Source organism: Copadichromis virginalis, linkage group LG15 (assembly GCF_057382275.1).
Source record: "Copadichromis virginalis isolate Kocher_CV1m ecotype Utaka linkage group LG15, C_Virginalis_male_GT1.1, whole genome shotgun sequence".
Taxonomy (NCBI): domain Eukaryota; kingdom Metazoa; phylum Chordata; class Actinopteri; order Cichliformes; family Cichlidae; genus Copadichromis; species Copadichromis virginalis.
The window spans coordinates 7,212,393-7,230,073 of NC_140632.1; the positions used below are offsets into that span (position 1 = coordinate 7,212,393).

The 17,681-nt window shown below is 38.3% G+C and overlaps 1 protein-coding gene across 1 annotated transcript; it reads left to right on the top strand.

The window, feature by feature from the left end:
• Positions 1-476: 476 nt before the first annotated feature.
• Positions 477-17,453, top strand: tmem63a (transmembrane protein 63A). The gene is made up of 24 exons (XM_085431602.1): positions 477-765; positions 3,706-3,793; positions 5,224-5,400; positions 5,590-5,669; positions 5,794-5,872; positions 6,407-6,444; positions 6,575-6,717; positions 6,989-7,040; positions 7,152-7,260; positions 7,433-7,503; positions 7,613-7,693; positions 8,129-8,246; positions 9,885-10,018; positions 10,564-10,707; positions 11,501-11,654; positions 11,738-11,844; positions 11,944-12,030; positions 12,392-12,457; positions 12,844-13,006; positions 13,155-13,260; positions 13,378-13,545; positions 15,069-15,184; positions 15,274-15,324; positions 15,839-17,453. Exons 3-24 carry the CDS (start codon positions 5,248-5,250, stop codon positions 15,998-16,000), a joined length of 2,382 nt encoding a protein of 793 aa, XP_085287728.1. The 5' UTR covers positions 477-765; positions 3,706-3,793; positions 5,224-5,247; the 3' UTR covers positions 16,001-17,453.
• The last annotated feature ends 228 nt before the right edge of the window (positions 17,454-17,681 follow it).

Here is a 17,681-nt window from a genome sequence, read left to right on the forward strand (position 1 = left end):
TTAGAGTGTATTATGTTTTCACAAATTGATATTTTTAGTTATGCCAATGATACAATACAATACAATAAAGATTAACTTTATAGGAATGACATGTTAGTTTGTGACAGATAATCAAGAAAAAGAAACAAAAAACAACATTTTTGTACTCCCAGCAGAGGTGTCTTCTGTACAACTTTAAACTTTGTCAACTTAAACCTCATTACCTATGCATGCTGTTTTCTGAATCACGGTTCAAAAAATAATGTTACCATTAGTCAATACTAAAAGACGTGGTATAAATACTTCCCAGTTTTAGGGGGTGTTTTCACTTTCTCTGTGACATTGCTTTCTCACATTACTGTCATGTTTCACCAGTTCAGATATTTTCAAAAATGTAGTCCCTCCAGATATTTACGCATGTGGTTTGAAAGTCTGCAGTAAGCGGATCTTCCTGTCTACTACTTGCTTCCCTGCAGTTTGAAGGAATGACAGGACCCCGAGCGCAAGAAAGCTTCTGCTGCGTCTGCGCATACTCAGTTCATTAAAGGAGGGCAGAGACGGGAGAGGGGCGAAGTTTTACCAGACTTCAGTTATTTAAAGTAGATTGAAGTTTTGTTCCACGCAAAATAAAACGAAAAAAAAAAAAAAACCAAACCCATTGACATACCGGTAAGGCTACTCAGCACAAATCTTTGCGGATAATCTGGAAACCACGCCTACACCCTGTCTGAACAAGTTAATCAAGTTGTTTAGCGGATGTTGACGTAGCTTCGTGACTTTGAGTAGGTAAGCAAAGTTTTGTTTACCTTATTAGCACTAGCTAACTCTTTCGTTCTTTAACTATTTTAACCATTGCTTCATTTCGGTGTAACCATTGCTTCGGTTAACCAGTTTACACTACGCGTTTGTTTAATTTTGAGCTTGGGCATTTTACTTTAACAATAGCCTCTTTGTGTGCGTTCAGTCAAACTGTCAAACAGCTGTTTCAGAGACACTTGTTTCACCTTGTGTTACTTATAGAAATGTCTCAGTCAGATTAAGACTAAACAACGTTGTCCCGCTTTTGTACTGTGAATGTTGTTACTCGTAAATTTATTTTGTGCTAGCGTTGAGTAAAGTTCTTAACTCGTGGCTTATATTGCAGTTTTGATCCGCGTGACTCAGCGTGGCGCATCTGTTTCAGTGAAGGTGGATCACTAGAGATGAATGTTAGTTAACATGGAGCTAAGTGGCTAAATGACACATCACCAGTATTACTTCACACGACAAAAAAAAGCCACAGACCTTATCAGGTTTCTGCACGCATTTCAGAAAGCAGACTGCAGTACACTACAGGAAGCTGTCAAGTGTTAATCAAGCAGAGGGGAACGCACATGTACTTAGTTTCGCAGTCTAAAAAGTCACATAGTACGAACAAGTAATTGTATAAAATACCACCTACCTAACAGCAGTTGATAGATTCAACTGTATCTAATATGAACAGCTACAAAGACGACCCTGCTGGATATACAAAAGTTATGCATTTACTACACTACACTCTTACTACTTTTACTTCTGTTATAAGATCTCTGTAGTGCTTTTCTCGGAGTTATAACTAGCAGCTGCCAATGCATGCACAGACAGCAAAAACTGATTATCGCAACACTGTTCAAGTGTCTTAATCTGGAATATCCTCTGATTTAATCTAGAGCCGCAAGACTTGAAACTTGCTTTTGAAATGCTGAAAGTTGCAGAGTTGTGAAACGCTACGGCCTATTTGTTTGCTATTGCTCACTTAAAACGCTGATAATCAATTAACTAATTAGGTCATTAAGTCAAATAGCAACTAATGTAGTGCTCCATAGCAAGGTTCCTTCTTACTGGGTACTACAGCTTTCTCCCACAGTCCAAACACATGCCTCTTAGGTTGGTGCTTCTGAGCTGGCTCTTGGCATGAATGTGATCATAAATTGCTGTCTGTCTCACCCATGTGACAGACCCGTACCAGTATCTGTGACAGCTGGCATAGGCTTAAATACTACTGAAACCTTGATTTGGATGAGCAGAAGAAAATGGCTAGATTATTAGCAAACATTTGCTGGTTTCAGCTTTTCCAGCATATATCCTCCTTTTACTCGGGCTGGACAATTCTAAGACTTTTACATCAAACACCATTTATGCAGTTTGAGTCCTGCTGCACTGTCAAGAGGACATCTTGTAAATTGTTTTTAATTGTGCTGCCACTTTTGTGGGGGTTGGGCTAAGAGAGAACATTAACTTTCATTTCAAAATGACGGAGAATTTGCAGCGTCCACATTTTATTGCCCCAAAGGAGGCTAAGTGATCCTTTCTTGCTAATATTATGACTCTTTTGCTTAAAAAATATTAAATAGTTTCCTCAATTTTAGAGTCTTATCTTTGACTTAGTAGGATTTCTGAAATGTACAGTAATTTTACTACTTCCAAAACAAAAGTGGACGGCAGGACTTAAACCTGTGGCCATCCTTCAGGAAGCAGAAGGCAGGGTACAGATTTTCTTCTTTTACCCTGTTGATTTTTATAATATTTATATATATGTTAAAAGTGCATGAAACTGTACATCTCCTGTATTTATCAATTCATTTTAAATGGTACTGAAATTGATTTGAAATTGTTTTTTAGCGTGAAACATGAAAACAGGACAACTCTGCCCACAACCAACAAGACAGGTAGTCCTCTGATCTAAATCAAACAGAAACTAGGCAAACCAGAGAGGGGAAGAGTCCTCTCTGAAGGTAGAATTAAAATTGAAAAAATTCTTCAGCATATCTCTGTTCACAGCTTGACTTAGGCAACCTAGTATCTGAATGTAATGGGTCCTAATTATAGCCAGTTCAATAAGTCGAGACAGATTCAAAATTAGGAAGTCCATCAGGATAAACCATGACCTTTATCTCCCTCTTAAGAGGATACTTCCTTAAACAGAATGCCACAAGCCTTCCTCAATCAGCTGAAACCATACGTGTCCTGTAGGGCTGGGTGATATGGCCTGAAATCCATGGTATAATTTGAAGCATGTGCGGTAACAATATATGTTGCGATATATTCTTTTCTTCTGTATACCGTATTTCCCGCACTATAAGGCGCACTTAAAATCCTTTAATATTCTCAAAAATCGACAGTGTCAAAAATCTGTCAAAAAATGTTTTAGAATGACTTTGTTAGGCTAACAAGCTGCACCGCTTGATGGATTGTCGCAGCATTACAGTTACCATACTCAGGAGCTCGCGAAGTATTCTGGGTTTAAAACTCTGTTGGCTTCAGGTTCCAAAGTCAAACGAACACTGCGGCATCACTGAGAGTTAAAAACTGTCTAAATTATTTCATCTATAATAAAATGTTCAGTGTAACAATTAAGTTTAACATCCAGGCATCCATGAAAACAGAATTTATTAAATTTAGAAGTTAGCTGGAAGTTAGCTCACTAGTTTCCACCTAAAAGTGATATACCATGTTCTGACTGAGATATTTCTGAAAGAATTCAAACGTACAGCTCTGCTATCACTTCCAAAGTAAATGAAGACAGAAAACTAAACAGCAGTGTCTTTTTTAGGGTTACTAAGTTGGGCTAGCTGGTATATAATGATGTGTTATGTGATCACTAGCGACACATTTATGTTAGCATAACATAAACACAGTGAAGCTGGATGATGAACGCTAACCTTTTTCCATTTGATAAAAGTTAACCAGAGTGTTCCTGATGTTTAGGGACAAATGCAATCACATGGCAGGATGCTGTAAATGGACCAAACTTCAGTCAGGAGAACAACTGAGATAATCCATCCACAATACTGAGGTTAGTCATTAATATACTGCGTCATCATTAAATATTAATGAATAAATGGTAGGGAAATGGAAGAAGCACCGTTTTTGGCTTTCCTAATATTCCAAAACGTGCTTCATCTTCTCCCTACTACTGTCGCTCAGCATAATTTGCAGATGATATTGCTTGCAGCCGCTGCAATGTTTTTGACCATACCATAATCCTTTTGACCGGCTTGATGGTGGGTGGCTGTTGCTCAGGTGGTAGAGCAGATCAGCTACTGATCGGAAGGTTGGTGGTTCGATCCCTGGCTCCTCCAGTCTGCATGCCAAGTATCCTTGGGCAAGATACTAACTGATGCATTCTTTGGAGTGTGAATGTAGTTTAGTTTGCACTTGTGTTTAGAAGTGCTTGTGTGGGTGGCTAATGGGTGAATGAGGCATGTTGTCGCTTTGAGCACTCCGGGAGCGTAGAAAAACGCTATATAAGAATCTGTCCACTTACCATTTACCATGATGACACCATTAACATGCGCTATCGCAGTACCGTTCATATGGTTTCTACTATATACCGCCCACCCCTAGTGTCCTGTTTGGCAGTTCATAAACCAAATCCTACAACCTCAGAGCCATTGCTTACACATTACTCAATAACAGACTTCAGGTGTTGTTAGTTTGCCAATGCTCCTCAAAAGATGGTATGTACAGCAGTACTGTCTGGCCCTCCTCCAGCTCCTCTCCTGACAGCACTAAGTATGACTCCACTTTGACAGTTCTGAGTAAAATCCTGTCTGCCTCACTCAGCCCTCTGTCCTTTCATCCATGATCATTGTTTGTGCCATGAGTGACAAGACTTAACAACCCAGCTTTGTGTGACTATTAGGTGTGTAGAATGGATTTTAATTGTTTTTTTTAAGTTAGACTCTGAGAAGTTATTGGTGTTTCAGTGTTCAGATATGTTTCCTTCATTTAACCATTCAAGTTTGGCCAGAAAGCCACACAAAAATGAAAACGGTAGAATTACATTAATTACATTTTTTTTTGTGATCTAAAAAGACCTGATGTCCACTACTAAAAAGTAAATACAGTCATTAAAAATAATGAAATAATTAATTTAATTAATTATTAAGTTAAAATACAATTTAATTAAATAATTAATTACATTATGACTATTTATTTATTTTATTGTAACATGTTTCTCAATAATAGCAGTAATTGGTGGTTGATTGTTGCAATTTCAAAGAAAATGTTGCATCCCTTATTCAAAGGTTTGCTAATCGGGGAAATCATTGTTCAAAAGTCAGCACTCAGGGACCATTGGTTTGAGATTTGTTTGTGATCACACAGTTTAAAGCCTTAATGGTGGTACTCCCACAAGTCATCAGTAGTTGAGTTAATACGTCTTCCACTTCTGTGACTATGAGAGATCTCATTTTAATCGTGCAGTGCTTTTATTCTCTACAGAGAGACAGCTGGTCCACTCCAGTAATGAAATCACTGTGGTGGGAGCAAGAGTCCCACCTGCCTGCAAACCGTAGCGATGGCACTGTCTGCTTCAACTCCACACAGAGCACCGTCCTAAAAGGACTCGAATTTGGAGGAGTGCCAGCTGTCCTGCTAATCAACTTCGTTGTCTTTGTGGTTTGTTTCTGCCCCTTTCTGATCTGCTTCTGATAAAGGGAGACATAATTACAAATACTTTAAAACTCAGTTCTTTGTCTTGTGAATACATTCTTTCCTTTTAATGTTTTAAAAGCAAAAGTAAATTCTTCCAATAGAGCAATTTAAGACATAATAGTGATAAATGGTCAGTTGTATTGCTATCCACAGATTCTGCTGATCATCTTCACGATTATCAGGAAGCAGTTCTGGGACTACGGACGTTTAGCTTTGGTCGCAGACGATGACGGGTCAGTTAAGTTTGAGCATAATCTAAGCAGAAGGACATGTGGTGCACATACTACCCAGAATCTAGATTTTGAAATTGTAAACTGAATCTGCATTAGTCTTTGACACAGCCACTTTGTATATCAGGTTCACTGGCTCATCACACCGTCGCTATGGACGTAAGTCATCCACTGGGTCCAACATGGAGGAACCAGATTATGACACGGTATGTAAAAGAATGCCACTAAAAATGAGAATTAATAAAGCATAAAACGGTGGTTGTACTGATAAAGATAAATGGTATCGTTAAGTTAAACTGACTTCAGTTAATACTCGATGTAGTAATGATCAAAAAACAGATTTTTTTTGTTTGGTTTTTTTAAAACACTACCTTCTTTTGAAAATGCATGAAACCCACTAAAACATAAACAAACCATCAAATTAGGATGTGTGTTTGGGATATGAAGTGAGCTCAAGTTCCTCACCTAAACTGGTTCACAGGCTTCACTTAATACATTTGACCGCATATACCTAATAGCATTGCAGGCAGACAGTTTTAATCCACTGGAATGTTGGTTGCTCAAAGATATCAATATAATGTGCTTTGCTAACACTTATGCCCTTTTTGATTCCGTGACCATGACTTGCAATTGTAGGAAGTTGGTTTTAGTCTCAGCGTGTTTTTGAAAGGTGACAAAGGGCTTTACGCAGGTCTTCTTTGGGTATTTTAGAGCAATAACAGATCTCTCTTTTTGTTCAGGGATTCTGCTCTTGGCTGTGGTATTTATTCACAATAGAGTGAGTGTTTTTCTTTTTTTTTTTTCCTGTTTTAATCATTGTTTCACTCCAAAAACCTACTTTGTCATCCTTTCAACAATGAGGCAGAATATGTGAGGTGTGATTCTGTATTTGTATGCTTATGTCGCAGTGATGAAAAGATAAAAGCCAAGTGTGGCATGGATGCTGTTCACTACCTGTCATACGAGCGACATTTGATTTACCTGCTGGTGATTCTCACAGTCTTGTCCATTGGTGTCATACTACCTGTCAACATGACTGGAGGCCTTTTGAGTAAGTTTCAAAGTATACCCTTCACTCTTGTGTTTCAAGAAAAAAATCAGCTTAACGGCTGAAGATAAAAAATTTACTGATTAAAGGTCAGGCGTGAGTCAAGCAACAAGAACTCAGGAGCTGAGCTGTCCACTTCATAATCAGTGATTTGTACCCACAGATCATTAAGCATGTTTTTAAGCCATTTTTTTAAAGGTTAAATTCATTGTTCTGTGATATGTGTCTATTCATATTTTTGCTGATTTAAAAAAAAAGGTTTTATTTCTTTCAGATATTGACAAACAGAAGTTTGGAGAGACAACTATTGGAAATCTGAAAAAGGGGTAACTGCTTTATAAATTATGACGTTTGAACAAACCCTGATACCGTAGGATGGTATTTTCTTGTCTTTATTGTCTACTTTGAATAACTGTCCTTCTGGTATTTTCTTGTAGAAACAACCTGTTATGGCTACACACAGTATTTGCAGTTATCTACCTGATCCTGACGGCTCTGCTGCTGCAGCGTCACGTGTCACGAATGAAGGGCACGCGCAGAGAGATAGTGAGTGTCAGAGCACCGGAGTAGACTAGAGTACTCAGACTAGACTGGATGCTATTTGATGTAAATTTATGATAATACATGGCTGGGATGTTAGTTTCCCACTATCCTTTTACATTGGATTGCATTTTTCTGTGAGAAGTGTTAAGTTCCCCTTCTGATTTTCTTTTCTTAGGCCAGAAACACCTTGTTTGTGTGTTCCCTCCCCAAAGAAGTAACAGCAGAAGATGTAAAGACCCATTTCGTGTGAGTAAACAGAATTGTATAATAAAGATTATAATGAAATTCTGGTTTTGTTCACATTTTGTCTTGAGCATGGAGACAAGTAATTGTAACCAACTGTGTTTGTTTAAAGAGAGGCATACCCTTCCTGTCAAGTGTGTGCTGTCACCTTGGCTTATAATGTGACCAAGCTCATGTACCTTGATAAGGAAAGGTAAGAAAATCATGTGTGTATTTTATACTTTATCAGTAAGTTCAAATGTGTGACAGTTTCACATTTGTTTTTCTAACCTCAAAATGTTTTCAAACACTATCTTGTAGAGCATATTCAACTTTTTACAAAAGTAGCGGACCGCCTACACATTACAGCTACAAGAGCTGCTCAGCCATAGCAACCCAGGTCATGAAGCTCATGGTGCACAGATTTTGTGCTGATGTTAATTTCACAGAAAGTAGGCAGAGCAGCAGTCAGTCAGCAGAGCATTGGCGACTTTTATGCAAATTCAAGCATTAGGAAGTGTGACCGGGTTTTTTTATGTACACATAGTTGTCAAGTAGTGTCAATCACTTCTGTGTTTTGTTTTGTTTTTTTATTGGTTTTTGAGTTTGTCTTTTTGTTGTTCTTGTTGTGGGTTTTTTTTCATCTCAGGATACGTGCTGGGAAAAACCTGTGCTACTATGAGCATGTCCTACGGAAAAAAGGAGAACGTGTGTTCATCACCCCCCGTATGTGTGGCTACTTATGTTGCTGCGTCAGCTGTGTGAAGGTGAGCCAGGCCAGATGATCAGAGTTCTGCACCATTTTAAGTTCAGTATTATGTATATAGCGCCAGCTCACAATTACAGTTGTGTACCAAAGTAGGAAATTAGAGGACATTTGGGTCTTTATATCTTTAAGACATAGTAGTTTAACTGGTTAATTTGTATCATGAAGAAATAAAGCTGGGTATCATCTGCATTGCAATGAAAATGTATGCACTATTTTTATTAAATAATATTTTAATCATTTACCCAAGGGAAACATATAATGTAAACAGCTGCACAACTTGGATTAACTAGCTATCACATAGATATGATTCAAATCACTGCAGCATAGTATCTTAAATACCTCCGGCAGGTTCTAATCTCTATAGTAAAATATTATAGTTAACGGTGTTTAACTCTTCACTGAAGTCTCGCTGGAACTGTACAGAAATTAATACACAGTCAGTGGATGCAAGAAGACCATGTGAGACCTTCACTAAGACTTTCTGTACTGTTATGAGTTCTCAGTCCTGACTGAAACTGTTCAAATAAACATTTGTTTGCAAGTGATCAGTTATCTGTTTTACAGCTGCTCTTTTAAGATTTCCTGAGATAAAAGGAAGATTAGAAATCTATAATCAGCTAGGACAGTTGGATCAAGTGACTACTTTTTAAGTAAAGATTTAATTACTGCCACCCTAAAAGCCTGTGGTATGTAATCTCTTAATAAAGATAGATGAATCATATTTAAAAATGAATCATTAATTAATGGTGAAACTACTTTGAGCAGTCTTGTAAGAATGTGGGCTAAAAGGGACCTTAATGGTTTAGAGGAAGCATTTATTAGTTAACTCAGATCAGTGAGAGAGAAAGTCACAGTAAATATCAGCAGTTATTCGAGTTGCTATCCTTAATGATGAATTTTTTTAAAGTTCTAATGGTTAAAGGAATGTTTGGCTCAACAGAGCTCTAACCACTCATTGGCCATCTGTCTGGTTGCAACAGAGCACTTGATGACCCACTGTCATCAAGTGCTTGTTCATAGAATGTTGTTGGGGTTTTGTGTATGTTTGTTTGTTTGTTTGTTTTGTTGTGTTTTAAGTGTGTACAACTCAATATTCTCTCTAATTTTTGAGTTATTTGCTTCATGGTGCTTGTTTGTGAGTTATACCAGGGAGTTAAATATCCTTGATTTGTTGCCTTCCTTTTTAAGCCACAGTTTCCAGGGTCGTTTGCAGTGAGGCTTTAACACTATTAACAAGACAATCAACCTTTGTAGGAGTAGAGTTTAGATGGTTTGCATTGTGTTTGCACATAATATTGAAGAAATAATGGAGGAAACACTTGCTTAAATCTAGTTACAGCGCTTTCAGAAATGTATTATCTGCTGCTTTGTATTCCAGTATCGTAAAATTAAATGTTATTAGAAAATGATAAGACAAAAGAGGATTTTTTTTAAGGGAATATGTTTAAATGTTCAGTTTCAATGCTATGCAGAACAAGATCCATAAAGCATTTAAAGTAGTTGGTGAGCTTTTAGCTTAATCTTCGAAATATAATTAAAGATCTACACTGCAGAGTGCTAAATCTGAAAATGAAACTGATTCAGAAAACGTGTACTGTCTATTAAAACAATATTTTCTGTGTTTGTGTCTTCTCAGGTTGACGCCATAGAGCATTACCATGCTAAAGAAAGGTTACTGCTGGAAGAGGTGAGACAAGAGGCAGAAATAGCACCACACTACCCCCTAGGGATTGCTTTTGTCACCTTACAGACTGAGGCCATGGCCAAATTGTGAGTATTAGTGTAACCTTTTGAGGTCCAAATAGTCATAAGTGGTAACCCTAACCTTAACTCTGCCCTGTGTCAGATTATTTCCAAATTAACAAATTTACAAAAAATGCATAATTACATACATATTTTAATAGCCTAGGGTTAGTGTTACAGTTGGGGTTGTCACTGACGGTGACTTAAGTGTTCTTACTATCTGTACTATCATTACTTGCTGTACAGTATGTGCTACTTTTGTATGTAATGGGTCCAACTGCATTGTAACTCATTTGGTGACTGACTGCTGTTTCCATTATTTTTATTTTTGTAAGAGCAACATGCTTTGACAGTGTAACCAACATTGGCATGCCAAGTGTGTCAGTGTTTTTCTGTAAGCAGCAATATTCTGTGTGGTTTATCCTCTTCCCTGATGAGGACCATGATCTCTTAATTGCGTTGTCATCAGATTTCTTATTCTGTTGACGTTTAATGGGAAAATGCCTCGTGGCAATTTTTCTGAAAGCTAATGCAAACGTTAATCGTTAAAAGTTATCATTTACCTGCTGCAGAATTCTGAAAGACTTCAATGCAGTCAAGTGTGGTACCATGAGCAGCTGTTGTGGAGCGCAGCGCCAGCCGTCATCCAAAAGCCAAAGTCTGAAAGTGAACAAGTGGCGCGTCGGGTTTGCACCATATACAAGGAATGTTTACTGGTAAGATCTGAAACACTAACCTTTCACACTGTATGCTCCCCATGCACTCCGTAGAATTTTACTCATAAACTAATTTATCTATGTAGATGGACTAAGTGGCAACAATAACAAAATAATAATACAAAAAAATACATTGACTCTGGCAAAATTGTTAGTAAGCATTAGTATTTGTGGAATGTAGCAAAGTTATCTGGTTTATTATCTTTCACTCCAAACTGTGGCAACATCTAGAAAAAAGGGAGCAGTCAAAAGTACCTTTATTTGTGTCAGCCCAGAATTTTACAATTTGAGCATCTAAGTTCTGCCTGTACTAACATCAAAACCTATACTCTGCACATAGGCTACGTTCACACTGCAGGCGAAAGCGCATCAAATCTGACTTTTTTCGACCCTTTGCGACCCATATCCAATCATGGTATGACCGTGTGAACAGCACAAATGCGATATTTTCAAATCTGATCTGGGTCACTTTCGTATGTGGTACTGAATCCGATACATATCTGATGTTTTAGAAAGCGACTGCTGTTTGAATGGTCTTCTTTTGCGCATGTGGGCCGCTTTGAGGGTTCACACTAGAGCGCGTTTGCTGTCACATTTTATCGGCGTAGTAATTTAATCTTTTTTGAGAAAGCAAGCACACAACATTTGTATTCTTAATGTATACTGTTCACATCAGAAACAGGAGACATTTATGAGGAAGTATTCACGGTGCACACCAGCCTTTTCTTTGCAGTGTCTCTTTGTATGTAACTCTCCTGTTATTTCTGTTTTTCACGTTTTTCCTAACCCATAGGGAAAATCTCTCAGTGCAGGGTTTTTCATGGTACGCGCGCTATGTAGCGCTAAATTTATTCCTTTTCATCCTGCTGACCTTATTCACGACCCCCACTATCATTATCAACACCATGGATAAGTTCAACGTGACCAAGCCCATCAACGCTCTTAATGTGAGACTTGCACATGCAAACACAGTTAACCATCACAGGTTTTCAGCAAGTCTAAAGGTTGTTTTGTTTGTTTTTTGCCCTAGAGCCCCATCATCAGTCAGTTCTTCCCCACGTTCCTGCTGTGGGCCTTCTCTGCCCTGCTTCCTACAATAGTGTACTATTCTACACTAGGAGAGGCACACTGGAGCAGGTAGAAAGGACACAAACAAACACACACACACACAGAGCAGTAGTGTACTGATTGGTTTCAGAGGTAATTTGTTTTATTCCGCTGCCATCTGTGTCTCAGGTCCAGCGAGCAGCTGAGCATGATGCGCAAGCTGTACTTTTTTCTGCTCTTCATGGTACTCCTCCTCCCCTCGCTAGGACTCACCAGGTAATTTTTATTACTGCCAGTTTGAATAAGCACCAGTTTACAAAAAAACTAGGTTTATTGTCTATTCACTGAAACTACTTCTCAGTATGTCGCATACAGCAAGAAATGGAGGAACTCAAACACTTCCATGTATCAGAAGCCATAACTCACTGTTGGCCTACATTTCATAAGACTCGCTGACAAAAACTATCCAAGCTCAGTCGCCACAGCCAAGTGTAAATGCTTTGCATGAAATAAATCCTTTTTATGTTCATATGTAGTTTGCTCAGTAAAATAAAAATTCCCCCAAGTGTAGAGATGTTTAATGGTGTCGGTACATGTAGCCAAGAAAGCTTGGCTAACTTTCTGTGTTTTTGTTTAGTCTTGCTGTGTTCTTCCAATGGCTATTTGACAAAGAATTTCTCTCCAATGGGACAGTGAGATTTGAGTAAGTGAGCTATCTTGAAAGTTAATAGAGTTGAGATTAAGTCATCATTTCTTTGATATTATATAATACAAGCTTTACTAACATATTAATAACTTGCCTGTTTTTAAGATTATTTTGTACTGTGTTCTTTACATTGATTTAGAATATAAATTTTACATTTAAAGTAGGATTGTTGGTTGTTTTATTTACAGCTAGATGCTTTTCTGAGATTATAATGGTTTGATTGAAGCTGACATGCTTAGACAGTGTAATAGTGTAATATCATACAAAATGGGTAAATGTTTTTAAATATAGCTTCTTATGATCCTGGACAAACTTTTTATTTACCGAAATTAACGTTTTGCCCTGTTCTTCTCTTTTGGTGGTCTCTGGTTTGATTACACCAGGTGTGTGTTTTTACCTGACCAAGGGGCATTTTTTGTCAACTACGTAATTGCAGCAGCCCTCGTGGGCTCTGCGATGGAGTTGTTGCGGTTGCCAGGGTTACTGCTTTACGTCATTCGTTTGATGATTGCTCGCTCTGCTGCTGAAAGGAAATATGTCAAAGAGGTTTGTAGTGGCTTTAACTGTTATACTTTGCTCTAATTTCATTCTGTCATAAATCTACAACTGTTAGAGAATATATTGTTTGTGAATATCTTTCTGATTCTCCCCTTCGTATTTAGAAGGTGAATAACTTGTCAACATCGTGTTACAGAATCAGGCATATGAGTTTGAATACGGAGCCATGTACGGCTGGATTCTTTGTTTATTTACGGTTATCCTGGCTTACAGCATCATTTGTCCTGTAATAGTGCCTTTTGGTGAGTAACTACACAAGTGTTGCTCCGCTAGATGTTTGTTGTTGTTGTTTTTTTCTTTATTATCTAATAGTCTGTTGACTTTTCAGTTTTTAATCGCCTCTTTTCTGACTGTATCAGGTCTCATCTACATGGTCCTGAAGTACCTGGTGGACAGATACAACCTGTGCTTTGTTTACCTGTCTGCTCGCCTAGACCGCCAAGTTCACCTGGAGGCTGTGAATCAAGCTCTGGGCGCACCCATCATCTGCCTAATATGGCTTTACTTCTTTTCTGCCCTCAGAATGGGTGAGAAATAATCTATCCTTTTTCATCCTTTTTCATAAGGGTTTCTCAAATTATCAAAGAGTCACGAGAGGCAGACTCTGTCCCAGCAGACACTAGATGATAGAATACAGAGAAGTAGAATACCATACCATTTTAATTCATATCCATACAAACTGCCAATTTTTAATCCTCATAAACATGCTATCTGATGTGCATGTCTTTGGACTCTGGCGTGCTAGCTAGCCAGGCATAGATGACTCAAAACCTCCTTGCTGTGAGGCGGCACTGACTGCCACTTTTAAAATTCTGCAACACAAATTATCCATTGTGTTTAACCCTAAACATGGCCAATAATGCTTGAGGGACATTTTATCTCAGAGTCAAATGTACACGCTTTTCCTCTGACCTTTGATGTCCTGTCTACATTGTTTTGCTGTGAGAGTCACAGTTTTATCACTACGGTGCTAGTTCGCTTCTTTAAGTTGTTTTGAGTAGTTTGAGCTCACAAAAAGGTTTATGGATATTTTATTGAGTAGCTGAGTCATGATTTCTGCAGAGAGACATTGCTACTGAGTTTTTAAAATGTTATTTTTGGGGGAAAAACTGCTACTTCAAGCATCAGAAGACTAGCTCTGCGTAGTTGTAGTTCAAGATAAGCCAAATGCAGCCAAAAATACAGGACAAGCTTATTTTGAAGATAAAATGAAAATTACACAAATTGATTTGCCTCATCTGTTTTTAATGATAAATTATACATTCACACTTAATGCTTACTTGAGTCCACGTCTTCAGTATTGAACGGTTATTTCAACCCAAAGGCACCCCCCTCCCCCCTGTCAGCTATGAATTAAAGTTTTCCATACCTGTATCTGAAATCTACAGAGCCCCTCTGATGACATGGTCCAAAAAATAAATAAATTGTGGCCACAAAATTCTACTTCGTGCCCACGAAATGCTAATTTGTGGGCACGAATCGGGTATAACGTGGCAACGAATTACACATTTGTGGCAACGAAATAGATAAGATGCGAACATCATATTGATACAATTCCTGGACAGCTGCGTAGAGACATAAGCATAAGAGTAGGCTACACCTATACACCATGGACAGAGACAGTATGATTGAGTTTTATTTTAGGCTGGGAATGAGCTACAAATGCATTTTGAAAAGCCTGCAATGCAAGGAACCATTATTACGGAAAGACATTTAAACAGGATATTGAGAGCCAAGTTGCTTTACAGACATAAGTACGACCTGGACGCCGGGATAGATTTTATTGTCAACCAACTGTAAGGGCCTGGGAAGGATCACGGGTATTGGTCAAGTGTTTCGTGCCCACAAATTAGCATTTCGTGCCCTCGAAATAGTATTTCGTGGGCACAATTAAGTATTTCGTGGGCACAAATAAGTATTTCGTGGGCACATTATACTCATTTCGTGCCCACGAAGTAGTATTTTGTGGCCACAATTTATTTATTTTTTGGACCATGTCATCAGAGGGGCTCCGTAGAAATTGTGTTTGTGTGTGCATGCAATGTTTCAGGTTTCTGGGCACCCACATCTCTGTTTACTTTGGTGGTCCTGTGTATCACCATCATCATCTCCCTCAGCTATACCTGCTTTGGCTTTTTCAAGTACCTCAGTCCACTCAACTATGTGGTGAGTATTTTCTTGTGCGTGATCAGTACTCTGTTGTTTCTATGTCGTCCTGCACAATCAGTGCTCAATGTGTTTGCGTTCTCTCTCAGGTCAAGGACGAGGACGAGGATCCAGGAGAGGGCGTGGACGAAAGCACTTCGGTACTGTATTTGTTCTTTAAAATGTCCACATTATAACTAAAGCTCAGGCATATTTAAGAGGGACCTGAACTTACGTCAACCTGCATGTCCATTCATTTGCCCTATTTGTCATTTGTCCTGTTAGTCATTAATAAGCAATGACTAACATAATGATGAATTACTTTGGCTTCAGCTGCCACAGAAAATGCAACTGCACTTAAATAACACAAAAAGTTGGAGGATTATAGACCCGAGAGAGCTAAAATGGAAGTCTACCCAGTGGATCCTGAGGGTTGTTCAAGTCGTGAACTTTGAGCCTTATTAGTAGTTTCTGCACTTATGTTCAAAGCTGACTCCAGTTTTGTTTTTTCGAAGCTGTATCTTTCCTTTCTGTCTTCACAAGGTCATACTTTGGCCACCACTTTCAGCATTGCATGAATCACATCACATAGAGTTAAGAATTTACAAAAGTCAGTATAGAGAAACACGCTTTTCTTTTGTTTTCACTGCTCATCCATTTTGTCTACGTTAACAGGTTTACCTTCCCAGAGTACTCAACCCTAAATCACCTGCCAGCATCCCACAAAATGATGATCAAGCTCCGCAGTCTTATGGGTCTTTTGATGACACTGCAGCCTGCAGCTTCACACCAGTAGACAAAAACATGGAAGAATCCAACAGTGATTTGAACCCTTGAAGTCAAGATGCTCCTTTGTCTTGATCATAAATTTGCTTCTTCGAGGTTTTACAGACAGTCCCGTTGAGTCCAGAAACCTTCATAGATCAGCACCTACGATGTTACAAAGTGGTAACTTATTTAATTTCTTCTGTGAGATAAGTTTATGGTTTCAGGGAAAATGTGTTGTTCATTTTAAAAATTACTATTTATGGGTGGGACTTTTATTGGATATCTAGAGAATACGTTTGACCAGTATACATAGGAAACAAGATTTTAATATTATCTGTCATAAAGCACAACCAATTGATAAGGACCAACTCACCATGTCATGTCAGTTGTTATTATGCTCATTTCACAAGCTTATGGGGTCCACTGGGATAGCTTTATATGGTTTAATGTTTCAATACACCTCAAGTGTAAATTGCAGGAGCTTTCTCAAACACTCCTGAGCTTTTCTCTTTAATTCTCCCCTCCTGAAAAGCCCGGTCAGCTGGCATGAGGGAGGCAACTAAAGAAAAAAAAGTTTAAAAGGAGCATTTTATACATCGCTGTCACCTTTCTAACTGGTTTGATTCTCAGGTGACGTCACAGCTGTATTAACATCTGGGCAGCAGGTTAAAAAGGCTTTGGAGTGGCAGCTGGTTTGCATTACACCAGGCTGCCTTTGAGTCATTATTTCATGTTTGTTTGAAAACAGAAACCGGGAAATATTGTAATGAGAACACTTTACTGGAAATCTTTGCTGTATGAGTACACGAAGAAAAAGGGTAGCAAACGTGCTAATGTACAAACCTTTTTACCAAAAAAGCAAGAAATCTTCAGGGTCTTTGTTCACCCTTGCAGCCAGCAGCAGAATATTTGGCGTGGTTTACTCAGAGCTGAGACATTTTAGACTGACGGTTAGCATTATTGGCTCTGGCTGGAATATGATGGTGGGCAATGAGCATTTAGATTTATTTGAGGCAGCTGCTCATTCTTTGTTTAAAACCATGGCAAACCATCTACTAGATGGGCATTAATTGATGTAGATATGTTAAGGAACAAAATGAGGGGGGAAGGGGGAAGACATGAACAAATGAATATGAGTCTTAATGTTTGCAAAGGAACACCAGAATTAATTTCTCACACATACTGATTTACAAATGCCAAAGGGATTGATTGCTGATTATTGCCAGAGCACCTGCCAAGGGTCTCCTTAATATTGCACTTTTTTGTATCTTTCTTGTGTTTACTAAAAAAAATCAGTTTTTGCTTTTTGTAATACAATCAGTTCTACAGGAGGTGGAAACCAAAACAATGTTTTGATTGTTGGTGTCATATACAATGTTGTCTAAGGTCAGATAAAATTTCTGAAGCATTACTTAATGAATGTTATAAACAGGTCAATGTTTATCTGCGTCAAATGTATCTTTTGCAGCTTAAATTAAGCATTTAACAAAGAAACAAATTATTAAAGAAAACTTGTTCAGTGGCGGGTAAACAGAGTGTTGATTCTTTGGAGTTATAATAGATAACATGTTCTCAGATCATGCAGTTATTGGCAACACATTAACGTTCATAAGTCTGTTTTGTCATTGGGGGGCACTGTTGAGCTGCAGTGGGTTTGTGTGATCTCTGAAATATTCATAGAGCGGTAATGCACAATGCTACATAAAGGATTTCTAACTTACTCTGACATCGGTATGAGCCAGTTTACTGG